The sequence below is a fragment of the Micropterus salmoides genome, unplaced genomic scaffold, assembly GCF_014851395.1.
Source record: "Micropterus salmoides isolate LMB-PRFRI ecotype aquatic unplaced genomic scaffold, ASM1485139v1 Ms_hic_scaffold_14, whole genome shotgun sequence".
Taxonomy (NCBI): Eukaryota; Metazoa; Chordata; class Actinopteri; order Centrarchiformes; family Centrarchidae; genus Micropterus; species Micropterus salmoides.
In genome coordinates this window covers 12,893,865-12,916,883 of record NW_024040485.1, presented here as the reverse complement: position 1 = coordinate 12,916,883, position 23,019 = coordinate 12,893,865, and the positions used below count along the sequence as shown (strand labels likewise).

The 23,019-nt window shown below is 39.0% G+C and overlaps 4 protein-coding genes across 9 annotated transcripts; 2 read left to right on the top strand and 2 right to left on the bottom strand.

Moving 5' to 3' along the window:
• Positions 1 to 3,096: 3,096 nt before the first annotated feature.
• Positions 3,097 to 6,667, top strand: LOC119901949 (CCN family member 1-like). Of its 2 annotated transcripts, none has more exons than XM_038717748.1 (5): positions 3,097 to 4,570; positions 4,739 to 4,912; positions 5,016 to 5,351; positions 5,478 to 5,683; positions 5,857 to 6,667. In XM_038717748.1, exons 1-5 carry the CDS (start codon positions 4,429 to 4,431, stop codon positions 6,157 to 6,159), a joined length of 1,161 nt encoding a protein of 386 aa, XP_038573676.1. In that variant the 5' UTR covers positions 3,097 to 4,428; the 3' UTR covers positions 6,160 to 6,667. The 2 variants fall into 2 exon arrangements, with proteins under 2 accessions (XP_038573676.1, XP_038573677.1); XM_038717749.1 differs by having other exon boundaries at positions 4,412 to 4,570; positions 4,699 to 4,912.
• Positions 6,668 to 7,639: 972 nt separating this feature from the next.
• Positions 7,640 to 19,067, bottom strand: LOC119901948 (outer dense fiber protein 2-like). Of its 5 annotated transcripts, none has more exons than XM_038717744.1 (17): positions 18,930 to 19,067; positions 16,150 to 16,324; positions 15,922 to 16,045; positions 15,702 to 15,833; positions 15,390 to 15,464; positions 14,947 to 15,018; positions 14,728 to 14,844; positions 14,454 to 14,639; positions 14,253 to 14,362; positions 14,000 to 14,135; positions 13,602 to 13,712; positions 11,650 to 11,754; positions 11,003 to 11,161; positions 10,481 to 10,581; positions 10,172 to 10,334; positions 9,562 to 9,687; positions 7,640 to 9,429 (listed from the first exon to the last, which is right to left on the bottom strand). In XM_038717744.1, exons 1-17 carry the CDS (start codon positions 19,009 to 19,011, stop codon positions 9,256 to 9,258), a joined length of 2,148 nt encoding a protein of 715 aa, XP_038573672.1. In that variant the 5' UTR covers positions 19,012 to 19,067; the 3' UTR covers positions 7,640 to 9,255. The 5 variants fall into 5 exon arrangements, 4 of the variants coding, with proteins under 4 accessions (XP_038573672.1, XP_038573673.1, XP_038573674.1 ...); XM_038717745.1 differs by lacking the exon at positions 18,930 to 19,067 and adding an exon at positions 16,685 to 16,752; XR_005444268.1 differs by having other exon boundaries at positions 9,407 to 9,429; positions 10,172 to 10,330.
• On the top strand, positions 16,941 to 19,579 carry ift22 (intraflagellar transport 22 homolog (Chlamydomonas)). Its single transcript, XM_038717750.1, has 5 exons — positions 16,941 to 17,173; positions 18,455 to 18,537; positions 18,756 to 18,842; positions 19,001 to 19,203; positions 19,289 to 19,579. Exons 1-5 carry the CDS (start codon positions 17,129 to 17,131, stop codon positions 19,435 to 19,437), a joined length of 567 nt encoding a protein of 188 aa, XP_038573678.1. The 5' UTR covers positions 16,941 to 17,128; the 3' UTR covers positions 19,438 to 19,579.
• Positions 19,580 to 19,666: 87 nt separating this feature from the next.
• LOC119901952 (ATP synthase subunit g, mitochondrial-like) lies at positions 19,667 to 22,783 on the bottom strand. Its single transcript, XM_038717751.1, has 3 exons — positions 22,652 to 22,783; positions 22,150 to 22,310; positions 19,667 to 19,863 (listed from the first exon to the last, which is right to left on the bottom strand). The coding sequence occupies exons 1-3, from the start codon at positions 22,701 to 22,703 to the stop codon at positions 19,765 to 19,767; spliced, it is 312 nt and encodes a 103-aa protein (XP_038573679.1). The 5' UTR covers positions 22,704 to 22,783; the 3' UTR covers positions 19,667 to 19,764.
• Between the last annotated feature and the right edge of the window lie 236 nt (positions 22,784 to 23,019).

Sequence of the window (23,019 nt, the reverse complement as noted above, 5' to 3'; positions counted from 1 at the left end):
ACTAAATGTAGCTAAATTACTGATTTACAGAATGATGGCATATTATATTATATTAACTGATAAATTAACATGTAGGATTTATTGCAGGACTGTTGTATCAGACTCTATAATTAGACTGCATTATACTTTTGTCATACGTACTCGCACTGTACATTGAGTTTGGGGACTTTATGTACTTCCCAGCAGACAGTAGTTCCACCCACTTTCAACCTGAGCAAAGGTCTACTCAGCCAGAATAAGTGGGAACACCTGTGTGAGTATGTAGAGTCTTTGAGTTCATTCATTCATTGGCTTTCACACAGAGTTGAGTTTTGACATTTTTGACACTTTCAACTGTTTTTGTCATGTATATTTGTTGTGTATCTTGAACCTGGAAAGCACATTGGTCAGCTAGGGCTGTTTTTAAATGTGCTATATAAAAGGGTAAAAGTAATGATTTATGTATATAGTTTTATATATAATATAAAACTTCAACTTACTCAAACTTGTACTTGAGTAAATGTCACTTTCCACCGTCTTAATGTTGCATTACACAGTTTTTATCCACTGCTGTATATTTCACAGTATACCAGTATTTAAAATGCTAAATCAGCTCACATGTGTTTTTAAAGTCAGTTTTATAGACTTCTACATTGTTGATTTATGTTGTATATTACCATGTTCATCAACAAATACAAATATAGTTGAAAGTGGAGGTGGCATTAGATGGCATTGGATATTAGAAAGCTAGCCGCAGTCATATACAGTAGTTAGTAGTAACTGTTAAAGAAGTTTTTCAGGGAGAACAAAGTGTTCACATAATTGTACAGTGAACTAAAGTGCATGAGAATAACCAACATAACACTCCAGCAAACATGAAATAAATAGCAAAATGGCAAAACACATGCAGTCAGAATTTTCACTTCCCTCTAATCATCATATGCCAAGAAGTGTTTGAGGATGGGCTCCCCCTGAGGAGATTGTTGTCAGGCTTGTTTAGTCATGTTCGGCAATGTAATATGTACTTTGTAGCTGGAAAACACCAACCTCAAGCAGTAAGCTCTGCTAACTGTAAATCAGGCCACGGCCTTCTGCTCTCTAGAAGCTTTTTCAGTGTAATAATAATGATTTGAACTACGTGGCTGCTGCCACATCTCAGCAATTTCTGGAGGAGAACTGCAGCAGAACGATGCCCTTTAAATGTCAGGTGTTAAAAGGTCAAACTGTAGCCTATGTGGATCAGTCTCTTTACACAAGAAAAAAAACCATTTGTTAAGTAGCAACAAAGCCTCCACAGAAATGGACAATACAAGCCTACTTTATCCAGAAAAGCTTCACAGTGATTCACATCATTCATGTCAAACAGCAGAAGAGAGCAGTAACCTGGAAATAATGTCGAATCAGCTGTGATATTCAGACGAACCCAGTGCACCGGCTTGTGAGTGGCCCCTACAGTGAATGAGACACAAAGAAAGTGAAAGTCATTAATAGAAATGATGTAATGAACTGGATTAATCATATCTGCACAGACCCTCCAGACATTCCTGTCTCTCGTACAGTGTATGACCCGCTCTCACGTAACAGCCAAAACAAGCTTGTCTCAGACCAATTGTGGTTAAACACTGTGTACAACTGGGGAGGTATTTCTGACTTTCCATTTTCTGTCTTCATGCTACACAGAGTTTGAATCCCATATTTATCTCTTCTTTTTTCTTTTATGTTAGCATGAATGTATGTAGTATCATCACATCTGCCCATTCACCTTTCCCATTTGACTGCCCTCAACGTCTCATTAAATGTCATCCTCAAGGATGCAGGCACATGTAATGAACTAAAACTGTGGAGTGATTTAATTTCAGTGGGATGCTGCACATTATCAAGTGTCATGTGAGTAAAGTGAGTAACAAAAGTAAAATCTTTGGCTCCCTGATAGCATAATTCCCAGGGAGGGTAATTATATATTGTATAACATCTCTAATAAGATAGGTAAATCTGGGTGACCGCAGGAACTTGGCATTTTTACATGCAAATTTACACATGAACCAAAAATAGACCATTTTCACAGTGCTGAGGGAACAGAGAGCCAGAGAGTCCAAAATGGTGGCATATAGCTTATTAGCTGTTGCACCTTCCCCTTTCAGCATCCTCTTTTGGAGGATAAAATGCAAAACAAAAGAGGAATGGTTTGCAGTAATGAGACAGGAGACGACAGTACAAATATACCTCTTGAATACTTGAACTTATTGTCCTATTAGTGATTGAGCTAACCGACAGTTAGCAAGCTTGCTAGCAAGGAGAGCTTTTTTAAATTCCCATTTAATTCAATTCAATTCAGTTCAGTTTTATTTATATAGCGCCAGATCACAACAACAGTTATCTCTGGGCGCTTTTCATAAAAGAGCAGGTCTAGACCATACTCTGTGATGATATTTACAGAAACCCAACAGTTCCCACAAAGAGCAAGCACTAGGCGACAGAGGCGAGGAAAAACTTCCTTTTAATAATTTATTGAATGAAATGATGTATAAGTGCTCGCATGTTTCCTGCTGGCTAGACTGTTAGCAGTTAGCTTACCAGCTACAGTTTATTAATTAACCCCCTTCACCAAGCCTCCAGAACAACATATTTTTTGAAGATGTGTGGATAAATTCTGCTGTACCTTGTGTGACTGGGCCAGAGAGTGCCAGGGGCTGTCAGAGAGAGCCAGGCTAGCTGTTTCTCCCTGCTTCCAGTCTTTATGCTAAGCTGAGCTAACAAGGTTTTTTGCTGCATACATGTGATAAGAGGTATTGTAGTAGTAGTAGTAGGGAGAGTGTTGAGTTTAAAACCCTATAATGGCAAACTTCTGCTTTGCTAAAGTGCCTTTGAGCATGGCACCAAGTCTTATCCCACTCACCCTAACCTCTGACTTAAAGAAAAGGCAAGAAAAGAATGAGAAGTTCTCCTTGGAAATCATTTAAAAGTTGTATACTTTCATTAATATTAGAATCTATACATTTTAAGATGCATTCAAATGCTGGTATGCAACTGCAATCCTTTCCAGGTAATCCAGCTGCCTGTTATATATCAGATGTTCCACTTACCTAACATGGTTCTGCAAATTCTTTATATTACAGCTTTGGAGGGAAAAGTTTCCACTTGAAACCACAACAGTCAGCATTTTCCAGGCATTGGTGAATGCACGAGGCTTGTTTGTGCTTCATCTGCCTGAGCTGGCACTAATTCAAGCTGGCCCTTGTAACCTCAGTTAGATAAGAAGGAGGCTGTGCCAGTCTGCCCTGCTCAGCCTCTTGTTCTCACAGGTTATAATGAAAGGAAAGGCATTTATTCCCCCTGATAACTTCCATTGTTCTTTGATGTGGATAGACGAGGATGCTTTTTATCCTGGCAGCTATTTCAAAGAAACCTTCAATGTTCATCCTGAGTGGAATGTTGCTTCAGGCATTGCTCAAGTTTTCTTTTTTCGGTCTTCTTCTTTTTGTTTTTTTCTGGTGTGTTTCTCATTCTGGACGCTCTCATTCAGACGAACAAAGGATTCCTAGGGTTCATGCATTCCAGGAGGCTCTCCTCCCCTTATTTTGAAATATTGAAGTCAAAGAAACTCTAATCCATCCACACCCTTATAGGTGACTGATGGGAATTTCACCCGTGACTTTAACATGAGCAAGGTTAGAAACTAGAAATACCGATCACAGACAGCATGCAACAGTCTAAACACTGCTTCATCCGAGATAGAAATTCAGTTGGTTATAGAAATATGTAGCTTTCCTTCAATATTTATGTCAGAACTTGTGGTGCCCCGATGTTGAATTCCTTGAGGGGCTGCTCTCACATGCATGGGGCTGATGATGAACATATTTCAAGTATCAGGTATAAATGTGCCTATTTTTTCTGTCCTTTACTTAACCCTATTTCACCAGTCTTTCTTTCTTTCTTTTTCCTTTATTTAACCAGGTACAGTCTCATTTAGATTAAAATAGATCTGCCAAGAAGGTGGCATAATAAAAACTGTACAAACAACATGACTTTAACAAACAACAAAAGGACACCTATAATGCCTCCTTTGGGTGGATCTAGAGGTATGACGTTTTAAAAAGTATTCAAATAAATTTAAAGCAATGATAGAATTAATATTTATCAGAACAGGAACAAAATCATGCATAGCGTGTATTTAGCAGCAAGCAATGTAAAGCATGCCAGAGGAATTACATGTGGTTCTACTTCCTGATTATAAACTGATATAAAAATGACACGGTTAAATTGGAGAGAAAGCCCTGAAAGAATGTAGGGTAGACTGGGTATTTCTTGGCTCGCTGAGAGAGAGAGGAGACGGGGGGGGGCTTCTTGTGGGCTTATGGGAGGACATGTGGAGAAGCATTCCTCTCATAGTTTCAGGACACCTCTTCAGCCTGCACATACGTCAGCTCTGCTTGGAGTGTATAAAAGGAGATGGGGACTCCAAAAGAGGGAGAGCAAGCACTTGTCAGCTCACTGCCAGGTCTGGTGTTTGATTTGGTTTACGCTGGAAAGATAACTTTAACTTCTGAAGATGTGGAAAGTCTTTGTCGTTTTGAGCCTCTGCATTACACTGGTAAGGAATATAATCTGAATTAATCTTTATAATAACTGTTCATTCATTAGCTGCTTGTTTAGCTCATATAAGAGGATTTTGGAATCAAACTTTTGATAAGAAACGTCTGATGTCATGTTTTATCTCAGGTGTCAGCCTTATGCCCAAAGGACTGTCTGTGTCCCCCAGACACCCCCAGATGTGCAACGGGAGTCAGTCTAACATTGGATGGCTGTGGATGCTGTAAAGTTTGTGCACGACAACTCTTTGAAGACTGCAGCAAGACAAGGCCATGTGACCACGCAAAGGGACTGGAGTGCAACTTTGGAGGGGGATATGGCTCTGCTAAGGGCATCTGTCGAGGTACAGTGATTTCTGTTCTCTTTTCTTTAAAATTTTATTCACGTTGTTCCCTTTCCTCTTCTGATTTCCAACCTCACCACTTTCTCTTTTCCCCCTTAAACAGCCAGATCAGATGGAAGAACGTGTGAGTACAATAACAAGATTTACCAGAACGGGGAAACCTTCCGTCCAAACTGCAAACACCAGTGCACTTGCATGGACGGTGCTGTTGGATGCGTCTCCCTCTGCCCACATGAGCTCACGCTGCCCAAACTGGGCTGTGCCAAGCCCAGGCGGGTCAAGGTACCGGGACAGTGCTGTGAACAACTCATATGCCATGAGGAAGCAAAGACAGAGAGCTCTGTGGTAAAGAAACACAGAAAAAAGCATAGTAAAGACAAAGACGACCTGACCCACAAGAATGACTTGGCTCCTGTGTGGACAGGCGAATCTTTACCTGGTGAGCAGTTTTACACAAAGTCCTTCAATGCTGAAGTGAACTAGGAGCCAAATATAACAAAATGTTATGAAATTATAACGTAGCGACATGTTCAGGCCTCTCAACCTTATTTTTTTCTCTGTGCAGCTTTCAGGAGTCACCCACTGGGTCACATGTTGGTCAGAGGAGTCAAGTGTGTGTCTCACACCACAGCTTGGTCACCTTGCTCGAAATCCTGTGGCACTGGAGTGTCCACCAGGACTAGCAACAGCAACACCAAGTGCAAACTGGTGAAAGAGACTCGGATCTGTGAAGTCCGCCCGTGCAACAAAATGACCGTTACAATATCAAAGGTACATTCCGCACTTTTACTGTTCTTAATTTTAGCATGAATTTACAAAGATTAATTTGGATTATTTCATTGTATAGTGGTTTGTAACCTCAGAACACAATCTTAACCATAAATTACATTTTGAGAGCTCTCGGGTTACGTTTAGCATGACTTTTGATGTTTTCTCCCTAACAGAAAGGTCAGAAATGCAAACACACAGAAAAGGCCATCCATCCAGTTAAACTGTCCCACTCAGGCTGCCGTAGCCTGAAAAAGTTCCAGCCTAGGTACTGTGGGTCCTGCTCAGATGGGCGATGCTGCAGGCCTCACCGAACCCAGACGTCACCTGTCCGCTTCCGATGCACAAATGGAGATATCACAAGCAGGATGGTGATGATGATTGAGTCTTGCAAGTGTAGCTTTAACTGCTCTGACAATAATGAAAAGACAGCTGGCCGCTATAGACTTTTTAATGATATCCACAAATTGCAAATTTAAAGTTCTGAATTTAAGTGGAAAAGAAGACTTCTTTAAGTGTTGAGTTACCCTGAGGTTGCAGACATCTGAAGGATGAATTTTTTGAACAATATTGTTCATGATTTTGCTTCATAACATTGGAGCCTTGTGGTTTTGCTTCTGTTTGAAGCTTTTTTTTATGACAGTGATTTTTATTTTGTACACTTAACATATTTAAGCCTCTCTTGACAAGACAACATGGAAATGATGTTAAAAATTATGGCAGCTACTAAATCAGTCATTCCACATGTCGCTGTGTTTCTGTTGATTTACAGTACTTATTCATTTTCTTTAGAAGGATTAGTTATTCATACTTCACTCAATGTATTGTTAATATTTAATCATGTGATCTTGTATAGTAATATGGGTTTGCCATCCTCTTGTCTACACTTGTTTGCCTATGTAAAATGTTGAAATATGACTGAAGGACTAACTGCCAAATTGTAAGTTTTGTTTTAATTTTTCACAAATAAACACATAAAACACTGCAGTTTTCTTATTGTTTTATGTTTTAGGAAGAAAAAAAAATCTAATAATCTGAAAAAAGTGAATTCTCCAGGGTTCTGTCGTAACCATTTTCAGTAGGAAATGAGCTATACTGTTTCAACTGCATCTGGCTGACCCACTTCTGAGAAAGCCTACGTGTGTTAAAGGAATGAGTGTAATGTAAACCTCACAGTAGTTTTCCTGCTGTTGGACACTGGGCACAAAGCCACAGAATGTTGTTTTATGAAACAGTTATAGGGTACGCAGAGAATTATCTAAATGTTCCACAGAGAGATATTACATGCAGAACAGAGGACAAGCCTCGATGTGAACTGTGTAGCTCTCTGCTATTGAATGCAATACAGTGACAGTGTTAGTTAAATATAATTTCTCCTTGCTCTTCTAAAGTTTCTTTCAAGCATGCTAAATTGCAAAGTGGTGTTATGTTGCTCATTCTAGTCTGAAATATGACTTTGTGTGAATTCATGCAAATATTGAGGGGTTATTTTCCGTCCAAAAAAGTTTAGCATTCTATATGTGACCTTCAGTTACATGCAACAGTGAATCTTCTTGTTTGTTTTTGATCATTGCTCCAGGAGCAGTTTGTAAAAAAGAAAAATAAATGGGTCACCCAACTAATTTGAGTCTAATTAAGACAAAATCTCAGGGCGTGCCCATCGAGGTGCTGAATTGTGATTCCAACCAAATTGCTAGAAGTAAGACATACACATATTTTCCAGCAAACAGCAGAGAAAACCAAATTCCCAAAGTGTGATCAACAGAATTACGTAAATGGGCAAGACCAAGAGAGCAAGAACAAGAGCAAAGGAAAAACAGGGGTACTGACGCACGCAGAGATGAAATGGTTCCATCCCCTGACGGAGAGCACAATAGAGCTTTGTCTCTGAGAACTTGAGAGAAGTACTGCTCACTTGGGGGACTACCACCACAGCAAAAACACATCCAACACAGCCTGTACGCAGGTCTGGACCCATGGTAGTTTATTACCAAAGCTACAGTATGAGACCACAAGCAACTGCAGCAGAACATGAAGATCGAAGTACAGTACAAGATGAACATAGTTCAGTTTTTGGGTAAATCATGCTGTAGCAGATACCTGTGTTCTCGTGTTTGCGTCTACCCCTCAGTAATATAAAAACCTTCCATTGCAAAAGCATGAGTGCAACTGAGCAAGAGTTTAAAGTGGTTTGGAAACATCCCAGTGGCGCATGTATCAGCATCACTTCAGTAATCCTGTTTGCAACCCCAAAGGCATGAGCTTCATAACTGACAGCGGAACAATTGATTTCACTCATCTCAGTCCAGCTGAGAATCAAGAAACACATTCAATATGCATCACACATTTTCTATAATCACCACAAAAACAGACACAAGAGTGTTTTCAGCATCAGCAGGATAGATGCGTGAGTCACATTAAAATAATTATGATTAAAGCGAGAGCAAAGTTCATGTTCATGTTTAAATTAAGCACCATGGAAAATGTGGTCTCTTCCACCCCTGGTTAACAGGGGGCAGGGGTGGACGTATGCACCCACATGGTATTTGGTTTTCAAGCACTACTTGTATTGGTTAAAAATTGCTTTCATAATAGGTATACATGCCACTTCAAAATATATGGCAAAAAAACAAGCTGGAGCCAGTTGCATAAAAAGTAGACCTAGTCTTACACATTTTTACTATGTTACATAGAACTCATATAGTAGTGACTAAGGTAAGAATTACAACCAAGCGCACAGCGGACTGTGGGTAAAACGAGACACTTGACAAAAGCAAAAAGATGACTAACAAGTCAGTTCCACCTAGTGGCACACTGCTTTCCTCCATCTGGAAACCCCTTTTGTTTTTGTTCATTTTAGTCTATGAGATATCAGAAAATAGAGGAAGTCCAAAACCCAAAGGTATTCAATTTAAAGTGATAAAAAGCAGATAAACTCTACATTTCCTTTTATGACTCAAATAATTAATCAATATTTGGAATAGTTGGCAATACATTTTCAACACAACTCTGACAATAAACCAAAAATTTGCCAAATTGTTTAAGGTTTTAAACAGAGGACTAAGGTAACACGTCTGTTACCAACTCATACTGCTATAAAAAGTGGATCTTTACTCAAACTTAAAAGGGGGGGCATGTGGTTACTTTAAGTAACTCTGAATTAGTCAATCAGTAATGTTTATGCAACATAAGAATTAATCAACAATCTACCAGATGTCGAAAGTTCAGACTAATCTAAAACTGAATGTATGCAACTGGCTCCTTGTCGAATAGGAATAAGACACACTAGCACCAAGAGTTCACAGTCCACAATTTGCATACACATGTGAAAATATTATGTAACATCTCTTGGGACATGAGCTAAAAACAGGTATCAAAACCTCTCACAACAAAAAAAAGTCCCAGATTGTCAGCTAAATGTAGAAGTAGCTATCTATATATAGCCTAAAACTATATTAAAAAAAATTCCTTTCACTCTAAAAATGTGATATTATTTTGTCATTTTTAAATAAACCATAAATACTACAGTACACATAAAACAATTTTGTTTTAAATGCAAACAGATGAATCCTTAATCATTTTAGAAAATATGATGATCCAAAACTTGATGCTTGCAGTCCCTCATCAAACATTGTTTTATAAGAGTTTTTGAGAAAATCAACGTAGTTCTGAATGCTTTGTTTGTGGCTCTCTGACTGGTCCAAGCTGAGCTGCAGGTCCTTCAGACGCGCATCGAAATGTTTCTCTGCCTGCAGATTAAAATTCAGACAGTTATTTTCCTCAGATATTTCCCCAGGTTGCATCAAGGTTAAGTTGAGTGCAATCAGCCAGCTCCGTAACATTTATGTGCTTTGTGTACTCAAGAAAAGCACGATACTCACAGTGAGCTTGCTCTGGCGAAGAAGCCTCAGCTCATTATCCCTTCTGCTCTTCTCGGCTTCCAGCTCCAGGATTTTGGTCTGAAGGGCCTCTTGTCTGGAAACAGCCTGGTCTTTTACCTTGTTGACCTGGACGAGTGGGAAAACGTTAAATTATCTGACAAAGTGAAACACATTGCTTCCTTTGTGCCAGATCTTTATCTGGAAAACACTATAGGTGTTTCAAATATCGGGTCTTTAACAGCAAGTACAGATAAGTGTTTCAGGACCTGTGGGATCGACTGTGCTGTATCAATCAGTGAGAGAGCACATAGACATTTTATATGTATATGTAAATTATTACTTTAAAGTTAAAAATCTGAGGTGGGAAACTGGAACATTTGCACTGGCATTTACGCTCCTTACAATCTGTTAATTAAAAATGTTGATTGGATTAGTGGGCTGCACCTATCCTGGTTGACCAAGGTAAAGAAGGATTATATTTTAATTCAATTCTACCTGGTCAACTGATGACATTTTCCAGCAATCTGCCAAACAGATAGTTTAATAGGCAAAACACTTGATGCTTTTGTCATGTTTGTTGATAACTGTGTGAGCTGTCTCTGAGCTGTACCTGTTGTTTGACGTCTGATAACGCTGCCTCCAGCTGCCGGCTGAGGGCCTGGGACTCTGATGAGCGTTGATCCAGCTGCCGGTTACTGTAGCTGAGAGCTTCCTCCTGAGCTGCAAGCCTCCGTACCAGGTCCAGGTTCTCCTGCTGCAGTGTGTCCATCTGCCTGCGAGCGAACACACACACACACACACACACACACACACACACACACACACACACACACACGTAAGTTCAACATTTCTAGTTAGCTGTACAAAATGAGAAACAAATATTTGATATCTAGATAACAGACACGAGAGGATGGCTTACTTTTGAAGCGACTGCACTTTCTCTTGTAGTTGTAAATTGGCCTCATGCGTGGACTCTTTCATCTCCACAGATGATTTCAGCAATTTTGTTTGACTCTCTATCTGTGTACGTAAAATGTCAAATTAAGAATCACCTGTAATTGTTACAATGGAGCAGATAAGAGTGTTTCACATCACATGCAAACTGCATAAAATGACAGCCCATTTCATGCTATTTGGCACAACAAGTCTTGTTTTCAAGATGCCAATTTATCACCGCTGATGGAAACATGTGGGTGAATGCAAAGGACTCGCACAGCACAAAACACTCACAAATGGGTAGGTAGGTAAGGATGGTTGCAACCTACTTGTTTCCACTGCAATCGGAGAATTCTTTATCACAATCAATCAAAATCAACTCACAACAGGACCAGAAAACAAGATGCGCTGACAGACAAAAGGGGTTGTACTACCACCTAGTGGTTAGATGTAGGACAATGACTGCATTTTATGCCACCTGACTGCCACAGGTATCATTGCACACCTTAACCTGCAGTTGCCTAATGGACTCTGACTTTTCTGAGCACTTCCTCTCCGAGCGTCGCAGGTTCTCCTGGCACTCGAAGAGACTCTGCTCAGCTGCACTCAGTAACTCGGGGTAAGGCTTCAGTTCCTCCACACGCCCCTGCAGCTCCTGCCTCACCTGGGCTCCAGAGGACGGCAGACGGAATGGGGTGTTGGGAATAGACAACATATTAGCCTAAAGAATCATCACAGCCCTTAAAAGAGAATCCTTTAAGCGTGCAGAATGTGCCAAGATTCATCTCTGGACTGAGCTTTGGCAACAACAGCCAGCTGAAGTGTTTTGCTGCTCAGAATTACTGAAGGAAGTTTAGTTAGCAGATCCAGGTGCAACAAATGTTATGCAGCTGAAAAAGCAAAAGAAACATCTAACAGCGCACTGACTGGCCATTCAACAGCAGCAAAAACATCACGGCTGATCTGAACATACCAGATAAAGCACAAAGGTAATGTTAGAATGTGTTAGCACAAAAAAAAGATAGAAATTAGTGATCTAAAAGATATCACTGTTAGATACACTCGCTGTTCATTAAGATGTGTGCACATTAAAAGTGTTCAAAACTTCAATAAAATATAGGGAAACCTGTATATGTAGAGGCGGGAGGTTACCTTCTCAACTTCTGTATCTTTTCCATCTCGTGTCTTCTCTGTTTCTCTTAAAAGATTTGCATATTTCATCTTCAGATCATCTATCTCAGCTTGAAGCTCTGCAACCTAGAAAAACAAAAGTAAATCTGATGTATCATTCCCTACAACTGCAAACTAATATTTTTGCTGAATCATTCATTCAAACCACATTCAGTATTACTATTGAAAGCACATTTGAAAACATTATTGAACAATGGGGTTTTTAAGTCACGGTGGGAGCTGGAGGCCACGTGCACACATGTACATTACATTCAAAGAGGAGACAGTCAGTCTGTAAACATTTAAAATTGGAGGGCACCAAACACCCCATATCTACTAGACTTGCCTCCTAGGTAACCGCAAGCTCCTATCTCTTCAGTTGCCGTTGTTTACTGTCTGAGGAGGACAGTGACAAGAAATATTGCTAGGGAGGCAGAGGTCATTCTACTTGTAGATCTACAAGTTAACCCGAGTGTGACAAGTATATGATCCATACCTGACCTGTTGCTCAGTTTAAGACCACTAAGGAAAATTCCCTCACATAATATAAAAGGGTAAAAGGATTAATAGCTTGGAATTAAAGGATCAAAACTTGTTAGTATTTTGCTTTGTTTCCTGACCAGAGGCCTGTCCTAGGGAGTTTAACCTACTCAGTTTTAACTCGGAGTTATCAAGGAAAGTCAGGGTTGACAATCTCTGACTGCCTACATTGGTGTTAAACAGTGAATAAGATGTTGGTTAGTGGATTTGGAGTCAACGTAACTGGAGTTGGTGCATAACAAATAGGTTAGGCTTGTTGGTAGCATATTGAGTAAATTTGTAATTATCTTCAGAGTTTTCTTGGTACAGTTCTCAATTTTGTACATTATGGACTCTTCTTTTATGTTCACTATGATTAAGATGCAAATTTGGTCCATTGTTATTTTAAAAATATATGGTGCCAGGGGTGAGGGGTAAAGAGAACAAAATTCAGTATTTCAGTGGTAAATTTATGGGGGGAAATAATCACAAATCTACAAGTAAAAAACTTGAATATTCTCTGATATTATATTAAAGTCATACATTTATGAGAGAAACTCTCTGGTTCAAGGAACCACATTGCTTCATTTTGCAAGGCTTCAACATCATACAGACGCTGCTACCGTGTATTATGTGCGGAGTGGAAAATTATACTTCTTAACTGGATTTAGCAGAGGAAATAATCATGATTTTAGCCCACAATCACCATATTATCATATGCACTGGGACTTTGCTGTGAACTAGGCCAAAGTGATTTGGAATTTTTGTAACTTTAATTTAAGGGAATTTCCAAGTTTTGTTCTTGTAAATTTAGCACTTTCATCTAGGACATTTTTTCTTGGATTATAAACTGGCTCCATATTTTTGGACACATAATATCGTCAATCTAAATATGTGAAAACATTTAGCATAATTCAATTATACAAATGAGTAACGATGATCAGAAATTGGCATTAATGAATTAAGATCTCCTCCCTATATCACAGAGGCTGCAGGGCTTCCTGTATGAATGCAATGCTGTTGAGAACAACTTCATCTCAGATATCAAATGCTTTCTTCCTCACAGTGTTTATAATCTGTTATAAAACAGAATCATACTGAAAAAAACACTTCAAATTTTCCTTTATAAATTACAGTGATTAATGTGCCATGTGGGCTTTTTAAGGAGTACATTGTTAGGTGTCACTTCATATTCATTATGTGTGGGTTCAAATATGGTAAAATGTGTGTTAATTTGCAAATATGCTCTTTGTGAATTAAATGTTTGCATATTGAAAGTCTTAGTTGACTACTACGACTATTATCTTTATTTTTCAAATTAAAATATCTGGTGGGGGAACTCTAATCTTCCAGGTTAGAGCCACAAAAATAAATGAAAAGAAGGTAATGAGTAAAATGAATGAGCAGATGTCAACCTGGTATTGGCACTGTACGGCTTCGTGTTTCCTCTCCTGAGACACAATCTTCTCTTCTACTAGGTCAGACTCACAATCAGCCAGCTGCTGCTCCAACTGAGCAACAGATGCCTGCAATAGCACAAACATCAAGATCATTTTAGTGATAGAAAAAAAATAAATCAGAGAGAGAGAGAGAGAGAGATTTCACCTTTCTTAAGAATATTATGGATGTGCACAAACAAGAGAAACTAGAAATAACAAATGTTCATCGGTCAGCTGACTGTGGATACTAATTGCCAGTATGAATAATTATGGACATATTTATGCCTTTTTATATAAAGTCCATGATTTATGCTGCAAGTGTTTTTTTAATACCTTTTACAGTAATGACATGCAACCTGTTTGGCTACTTGTACCTTGAGTGTTGCATTATTGAGGCTGAGGTCTCCATTTTCAGCACTGAGTTTTTCAACACGTTGCATCACAGTTTCATTAGCTGCAGTGAGCTCGTCCTTCTCCTTCTGCAGCCTCGCTGTCAAGTCTGCAATTTGGCTTGATTGAGAGTGCACATTTAAAATTCATCAGTGAAAACTGGTGGTTGCCATATATTTGTGTGTTGGTTTCCATTATTAAAAAAGTGGCGGTGTGTGGAAAAGAGAAATGGCCAACCTTTTCAACAATTCTATATGAGCGACAAGTTTGTCATTCGCATCCATCATCTGCTCCTTTTGCTGTCTCCTGGAGTCTCTTTCTAAACGGGCGCTGGCCAGCTGAGCATCCTGCATGCCAACCAAGAAAATAATGTCAAAGCTAGATCCTGAATGATGTGTGTATATATATAAAAAAGACACAACTATTTTGACTTTATACCTTTTCTTTCATTTGCGCATAGCATTTCTCAATAGCAGCTTCAAACCTCTCAGCTCTTAGTTTCTGTGCTCGGGTGGCTTTCTTGAGAGCTTCTTTGTCCTGTGCTGCCTTCTCCGTCAGAGAGGTGATGGAGCCTTTCAGATCATCAATTTCCATCTTTTGCTCGGTCAGGGTTCTCTCCAAAGTCTGCAAAGGACAGCATACACATAATGATATGCTATAATATCATGTGTTTTCTTTAAGTTTGTCAAGAGAGTGGTAAAGCCATTTTTACCCGTAGCTGTACAGTTAGACGATTGTTTTCGGCCTCTTTGTTGAGCAGCTGCGCCTGCAGGTGAGCACGAGTCGCCTCCACAGACTTGGTCATGTGAACAGCACTCTTTATGTTCTCCTGTCAAGAACATTATCGATGGATGCTTTAAAATACACTTTGCATCCTTTGCACTTTCAGAATCTGCAAGCACATCTATATGAAAAGTTCTGCTGTGCTTACCTGCTCTTCTTTCCGCAGATCCATCAGTTCCTCGACTCTTCTTTCTGTCTCACTCAAATCTCTTTTTAAATGCTTTAAGACAAAAACGACAGCAGTCAGCAGATGATTTGAGACTGGAATTCGCATGCTATTCTTGTTCTCTAGGGTTCTTGTGCAATAAAAGTACATTCTCATACAGTAGATGACTTTGTCATATCTCACATTAATTTAGTACTAAATGTGGCTATGTCAGGTGACACAGCTTTGATATTAATTTGACCAGCACTTACCAATTGAACCATTCAAACCAGTATGTAGTACATAAGATTAACCCAGATTAACCCCTTTTCACAGACTAAATCTTCAAACAGGTTGCCACGACTTAAGCGCAAAGCTTTATTTGCATACACTTAAATTAAGTTCTTTCCCTTGATTCATTGCATATACATAATGAAACCCCTCACCTCATTTTCACCCTCAGCCTGTGTGATCTTCTTCAATAAAATGTCTATTTGGTGGACGGCATCAATTTGATCAGTCTGTATGGAAAGATTATATTATATATATATATATCAGACATATAGATAGATAGATAGAGATTTAGTTATTTAAAACAAGTATAATGAAAAACACACTTTTCACAAATTTCCAAGAAGCATTTAAGTCAGTGTGAGAGTTTTTCCATTTGCTGTTATGAACTTAAAGTAATACAGTACTACTATGAATCTAAACCCATAACTATCCTGAGATATATACAAGGTAGTATTGTAACCAACCTCTGAATCTTGGAGCTGTTTCAGCTTCTGACGAACAGACTTATTTATTCGTCTAAAATCCTCCAACTTCTCCAGCAAAAGTCCTCTCTGCCTTGCAATTCGGCGCTTATCACTGGCAGACTGTCTTGAATCCTTAATTGCAAGAAAGTTAGAATAAACGATTATAAATGTAAAAATGATATTTAACACGACAATGTATGCAGAATTGCAACAAACATACAGCAAATTCATCTTCCATGGCATCTTTAAAAGACACCAGTTGTACGGCAGCAGAGTTTGCAGCTGCTTCTGCATCCATCAGTATTTTCAAGAAAGGGCTTTTTCCATCAGCAAAGTCTCCATGACTAAATGACAAACAGGGTGAAAAATGCTTTAAATTCAGTTAGACTGTGTTTATCCCCACATAGTAGACTGTATGTTTACATGTTGGTGCACCATAGGACCTCACCAATTGATGTCAGCCTCTGGGGTACTTGTGTGAAGAACGCTGCGTGCTCTGCTCCTTCTCCCCAGCTCGTGAGACCTAGCCAGATCACCACAGCTCAGAGAGACATCCTCCCTGGCAGAGCTGAAACCAAGTGGGGGACTTTGGAGTTCATCCTCTGGAGACATACCTCTTACTACTGACAAAACAACATACAATATCAGTGTTGACATACAGAGGCGGGCAGGAAGTTAGTTCACATTCACATGACTTTTAAAATGATCTTAGTTAGACTGCACAGCCTAGCTTACACATTATTCTGAAGGACAGTAAGACTACAGTAGGTTGTCAAGCACGCTAACTAAGCTTGCTTGATAGCAACAGATCACGTTAGACGACAGTACCAGGTTTAGTGACTGCTAAGCTTTACGTTACACTGAAGACAGCAAACATTATGTTAACTCAAAACACAAAGCAAAAAGCAAAGCAAAGCCACTGACGTGTATTTCGTAATCCCGTAAAAATAACGCCACTGAAAATGTAAATATTAGCTACTTACGATTTCACCTTTTGTCGGTTGTGAATAACGCTACTCCAAACTGAACCGCCCCTCTTCAATGCTCGAACCGGATTGGCTAGCTCTCAGGCAACGTAATGATACAGAGTTATTTTCTCACTGCTGATTTGTTCCCCAAGGTCAAAGTGGGCGGAACTTAGTTTGATTAAAGTTGCGAACAGCCAATGAACGAAAGCAAGCAAAGAGACTGGCTGAAACCATAGAAACGAAAAGTTTACTTCCACGGCATCTTACGGTTAACATCAAGTTAACGTTACTTACAGTATTCATATTTTGTACATTTTATTTGCATGAAACTCAAAACACAGTATAGCATTGTTAAGATAAAACTGAGTGTTGTTTAACCTATTCTCGTGGCGTAGCTTATCTTTGCTAGAGCTTCTGCAGTTCAAGTTAGCTGGACAGCTAATGCTCGGCTTCATTTGAATGGAAATGTTCAAAGCAAAAATACTCTTTATTGGTCCCAATGAGGTATGTACACGCCTTCCCTCTATTTTTACTGTCAGATGTCGATAGGTAACTTAACTAGATAGTAGTTTGTGAGCAGTGAACGCGTAAGCTTTTATGTGCTTAGCACATATTACGATAGCTAACAACCATTGCACTCTGTGACTTAAAATGCTCACTCGCTCAATGCTCAAACTGATTTCTCCGTGTCAAAAGCAACAAACAAAAACATCACAAGTGTATGCTTGCATCAAAAACCTGAGCGCCTGTGCGTGTGTTTGTTTAACGTTTCTTTAACCGAGAAGTGTGCAGTGGTGAAACGTAACGTAGCATTTTTTTAGCCTACAGTAACGTTACCGTTTTTAACGTTTATTTGAAAGGGACCACGGATTATAAACATTTCATTAGTTGAAATCTGATGCATTATACAGATATAAGTTAGCTAGCTAACAATGTCGGAAAGTCAACAGCGAGAAGAGATGTCTATCATTACATAGCAGCAAAATCCATAAAATATGCAGCTTAATGAACAACATTTTCTTTGGCATCCGCAATCTCTGAGTGGCATTTATGAACATTCACATTTCACACATCACATTTCTAAGTTATCAATTATAGATCTTTACTGTCATTCAGTTGTGCATGAAATTTTCCAAAACCCCAATACAACTTTCCTACAGTTTAGGTGTTTTTGTTTCTTATATTTTTAAAGTCTTTTGTAAATAAAATATCACCCAAGCCACACTGGAAATTAATACTCAAGTGACGTAAATATACTTCTCTGACTATAGATATCTGTTTATTCGACAATTACTAGTGACTTTGCTAGTTAATATTTTACATTAAAAAAAACACTGGAACAGCCAAAAATATGTACATACATTTGAATTAGCTCAACCTGGACCAGCTATAAGATTAATATATTTACATTTCAGACTATAATAATCTAATATAACATTATAGAATAATATAACACTGAAGATGTAATGCTGCCTGCAAAATATTTACTTTTACTTTGGATACTTGAAGTACATTTTGGTATTATTTTAATACTTTTACTTAAGTGGGTGTTGAGAAGTCTGACTATCAACTTTTAACTTAAGTAAAAGTTGTAATTCTGATACCTTTTTCACAGCACACATTGGGACTTGCAGGAAAAGCACAGGTGAAACCAATTATGTGAACATGGCTCTGTTCCCTTTGGGTGTTCAACTAAGGAAGTTATACTGTCTGTCAAAATGTCTGCTGTGAAAATGGCGCATTCATATGATATGACTATTCTAAAATCATCTGTCTGTTTTTCAGAGTGGGAAAACGGTTCTTGCAAACTTTCTCTCAGACACAACAGAAAATGTGGGAGGTGAATACAGACCTACTCAAGGAGTAAGGTACTAACCCTGTTTAAACTTAACTGCTTTCCACATGGTACAGGCAGTTTACCCAAACTCATTAAATCCCTGAGATGAAAATAACAGAACTTTTGGAATGCCATTTTAATTTTAGTGTAAAAATCAGTTACCTCCACGATTAGATGATTACAGCAATGTATCCGTTTTACCATGTGATGTATCAGAAAAACAAAATGCAGCTATTTGACTGTTTCAAGGATACTGGAATTTGAATCAGAACCTAAAGGCAGTGGCGACAACACGACATGTGAGTTTGAACTCTGGGACTGTTCAGGAGATTTTAAGTAAGTTAAATGTCAAACACATTTTCATTGAACAATGACGTATCCATTACCCTGTCCCAACTTGTGACATATTAGAAAAGTCATTACTTTCAATAACTGGTGTCCTTTTCAGTGCCAAATATCCAGATGCAGATAGACAATCTGTTCTCTTCATACAGATTTGAATCATGCTGGCCTGCACTGATGAAGGACTCCAGCGGTGTGGTGATCATTTTTAATCCTGATGTTCCAAGTCACCTCAAAGAAATAGAGACGTGGCACTCGATGTTCATCTCCTCTCAAGGTTTGCAGGACAACCAGTGTCTACTCATTGCTCACCACAAGCCTGGCTGCGGAGTAGAAGACAAACGGCTGCCCTTAGGTATTTTCACTGCAAGCCTCCCAAAGCTGTTGTATGAATAATTATTGCTATTTTTCAGCTGACATGTATATTCTTTCTTATGCAGCCTCACATCTGAGCAGACTGCTGCTTATTCACTCCAACCTGGAGGAGGAACCAGAAGATGTGAGGCGAGCTTTCCGCAGATACTTGGAAAATGTTGTAAATACAATGTCGGAAAGTCGAGAGCGAGAGGAGATGTCGATCATTACATAGCTGTGGAATCTATAAAATATGCAGCTTGATGAAGAACATTTTCGTTGGCATCTGCAATCTCCGAGTGACATTGAACATTTAGTTTAGTAATTATAGATCTTCACTGTCATTCAGTTGTGCATGAAATTTCCCAAAAACTCAATGCAACTTTCCAACAGTTATATTTAAAGCGTTTTGTGATTAATATATTATCCAACAATCTGGAAACCAACACTCAAGAGACACTAAATATACTTCTGACTAGACATCTGTTTATTGGACAATTTGGTGCAGGTAGTTGAGAATGTGACAATTATAAGTGCAAAAGGAGAAAGAAAAGTAAAATATTTAGACATCATATCCAATAATGCCTCCTTTGCCAATGCACTCTCCAATGTAGAACCACATCAGCACCTCAGTGGTCACAAGTCCATTCCTCAAGGCATCCTACAAAACAAAAACAAATTTCACTCAAGAAAATTGCTCTAATGACAATTTCCAGAGTTAGAAAATGAGTTATGGTAGTTTAAACAAGGCCTGACAATGTAACATGAAAGAGTAATTGTAGAGTGCATAAATGAATCCCTTCCCATGCATACAATTACCTGCTACCAGTCCCAGGACACACACCATATACAGTATACAGGTGCTGGTCATATAATTAGAATATTATATGGGGTGGTGATGGCGTAGTGGATAAGACGCATGCCTTTGGTGTGAGAGACCTGGACATGTATAGCAATTGTAAGTCGCTTTGGATAAAAGCGTCAGCTAAATGAATAAATGTAATTCAAAAAGTGAAACTTGGATATTCTATTCATTACACACAGACTGATGTTGACAAATGTTTATTTCATTTAATTGTGATGATTAAAACTGACAACTAATGAAAATCCCAAATTCAGTATCTCTGAAAATTAGAATATTACTTAAGGCCAATACAAAAAAAGGAATTTTAGAAATGTTGGCCAACTGAAAAGCATGAACATGAAAAGTATGAGCATGTGCAGCACTCAATACTTAGTTGGGGCTCCTTTTGCCTGAATTACTGCAGCAATGCGGCGTGGCATGGAGTCGATCAGTCTGTGGCACTGCTCAGGTGTTATGAGAGCCCAGGTTGCTCTGATAGTGGCCTTCAGCTCTTCTGCATTGTTGGGTCTGGCGTATCGCATCTTCCTCTTCACAATACCCCATAGATTTTCTATAGGGTTAAGGTCAGGCGAGTTTGCTGGCCAATTAAGAACAGAGATACCATGGTCCTTAAACCAGGTACTGGTAGCTTTGGCACTGTGTACAGGTGCCAAGTCCTGTTGGAAAATGAAATCTGCATCTTCATAAAGTTGGTCAGCAGCAGGAAGCATGAAGTGCTCTAAAACTTCCTGTTAGACGGCTGCGTTGACCCTGGACCTCAGAAAACACAGTGGACCAACACCAGCAGATGACATGGCACCCAAACCCTCACTGACTGTGGAAACTTTACACTGGACTTCAAGCAATGTGGATTCTTGACTTCCAAAGGAAATGTAAAATTTACTTTCATCAGAGAACATAACTTTGGACCACTCAGCAGCAGTCCAGTCCTTTTTGTCTTTAGCCCAGGCGAGACGCTTCTGAACCTGTGTCTTGTTCAAGAGTGGCTTGACACAAGGAATGCGACAGCTGAAACCCATGTCTTGCATATGTCTGTGCGTGGTGGTTCTTGAAGCACTGACTCCAGCTGCAGTCCACTCTTTGTGAATCTCCCCCTCATTTTGAATGGGTTTTGTTTCACAATCCTCTCCAGGGTGCGGTTATCCCTATTGCTTGTACACTTTTTTCTACCACATCTTTTCCTTCCCTTCGCCTCTCTATTAATGTGCTTGGACACAGAGCTCTGTGAACAGCAAGCCTCTTTAGCAATGACCTTTTGACCTTGTGGAAGGTGTTAATGGTCGTCTTTTGGACAGCTGTCAAGTCAGCAGTCTTCTGAAATATATCGGTCTGTGTGGAATGAATGTATACATTATACAAGTTTCACTTTTTGAATGGAATTACTGAAATAAATCAACTTTGATGATATCCTAATTATATGACCAGCACCTCTACATACGCGCACGCACACACACACACACACATCTTTCATCATGCATCCAGGTCAGTTTTATTGAACTTATTTTGTACAAATTAAGGGTTTCATAAATTGATAAAAACAAGTAGGACTTTGATAAGATTTTAATTTTGGATTGCTGTAACAGTTACATATATACTTAGATTATTAATTAATCTGTTGATTATTTGTTTAGTGAATATAGTGACAAATAAAAGTCCAAAAAAAAAAAATCCCAAAAGTTAATGAAATGGCAGTTAAAACTTCCGTGAGCCTGAACCTGTATAGTCAGCTTGCATTGTCTGTTCAATATTTCAAATTTAAGGATATCCCTTTTGTGGAGAAACGCAGTAAATCATCACAGTGAAGAAGCTGAAACCAGTAAGTATTTGGCTTTGCTTGGTAAATTATTTAATGATTCTGGGCCTTAACCCCTTTATGCTCCCTAACACACCATACAGGTGAAAACAAATCAATGCATGCTGTATTTCTAGACCAAACTTGATTATATCCATTCCTACTTAATAAAGGCGTACCATTTTAAGAATTCAGCCGATAATTTTTTCCCCCACATGTTGTTGCCCTTTTCAACGTTCACACACAACAACAGAAAGCCAAGTGCCGGTCAAGATTGTAAGGGCACACACCTTTATTGTGGTTTGTCGCAGGCGTCCTGACTGGAAGCTCTTGATGAGACCCGATGCGGCCTCTATGGCTTTGGGGATCTCAGCAGGGGACGGTGGGACGAGCTCCACCCGGGCATAGTACCAGAAGGTCGCTAGTCGGGGTTTCGAGTATGTGACCGCGGCTGCATGTGATAAAAACAAACTTTTTAAAAAGGAAATAGCATTAGCTAAGAAGCAGCAAATGCCACTAAGCCATTTGGCCTTTCTTGAGTAACTACCCAAAGGAAAACCGAAATATCACACTGACACTCTGACGTTACCTGTAACCTGCAGTGGTTGATATATAATTATATATTTAAATAACGTTACCTGCGCTTAACGTTACCGTACCAGAGGTCACACTGAAGTTGAGCAGCTGCCAAAGAGCAATGAACAATGTGACGTAGCTACTGTTATATGGTTTATTCCACTACCTCAGTTTATAATTGGTAAAAAACAACAAGGGTGAGTAAAGTAAACTTACCCCCGACTAAAGTGGGTACTTTTGCGACGAGTTTCTGAACTGCTTGTGCCATGATGAAGAGTGCAGGACACCGGAAAGAAGAAAAAAGATGGCGTAAGGCTTCCGGGTCGTTGACTTCAAAATAAAAGGTGTTAACAGAAAACCACTGTAGAAAACACGCGATGACTATTTTGTATTTTCAAAATAAAACGTCTTGAAAGCATTTAAATAAATACTGTGTCAAATATTACGCACATAATTGATTTGTTGATTTGTAGTGCTATTGTAGCTACAAGCTAAAAGACAAACTGGAGGCAGAGCAAATGTATTTTCAATTTATAGGCTATAATTTGTGTAATGTGTATAGCACGTTTACATGTTTTTATATA

Bases quoted from the DNA above. Each gene is read 5' to 3' on its own strand.
- LOC119901949 (XM_038717748.1), top strand. From the start codon at position 4,429: ATGGGGACTCCAAAAGAGGGAGAGCAAGCACTTGTCAGCTCACTGCCA. The intron at 4,571-4,738 runs GTAAGGAATATA...TGTGTCCCCCAG, and splicing joins TGAGCCTCTGCATTACACTG to ACACCCCCAGATGTGCAACG. The intron at 5,352-5,477 runs GTGAGCAGTTTT...TTCTCTGTGCAG, and splicing joins GACAGGCGAATCTTTACCTG to CTTTCAGGAGTCACCCACTG.
- ift22 (XM_038717750.1), top strand. From the start codon at position 17,129: ATGGAAATGTTCAAAGCAAAAATACTCTTTATTGGTCCCAATGAG. The intron at 18,538-18,755 runs GTACTAACCCTG...GACTGTTTCAAG, and splicing joins AGACCTACTCAAGGAGTAAG to GATACTGGAATTTGAATCAG. The intron at 19,204-19,288 runs GTATTTTCACTG...TTTCTTATGCAG, and splicing joins AGACAAACGGCTGCCCTTAG to CCTCACATCTGAGCAGACTG.
- LOC119901948 (XM_038717744.1), bottom strand. From the start codon at position 19,011: ATGATTCAAATCTGTATGAAGAGAACAGATTGTCTATCTGCATCTGGA. The intron at 16,325-18,929 runs GTAATGACTTTT...TTGTTTTGTCAG, and splicing joins AAGGACACCAGTTATTGAAA to TAGTAAGAGGTATGTCTCCA. The intron at 9,688-10,171 runs GTACAGCTCAGA...CCACTCGTCCAG, and splicing joins TATCAGACGTCAAACAACAG to GTCAACAAGGTAAAAGACCA.
- LOC119901952 (XM_038717751.1), bottom strand. From the start codon at position 22,703: ATGGCACAAGCAGTTCAGAAACTCGTCGCAAAAGTACCCACTTTAGTC. The intron at 22,311-22,651 runs GTAAGTTTACTT...TATCACATGCAG, and splicing joins AGTACCCACTTTAGTCGGGG to CCGCGGTCACATACTCGAAA. The intron at 19,864-22,149 runs GTGTGTGCCCTT...TTTGTTTTGTAG, and splicing joins TGCGACAAACCACAATAAAG to GATGCCTTGAGGAATGGACT.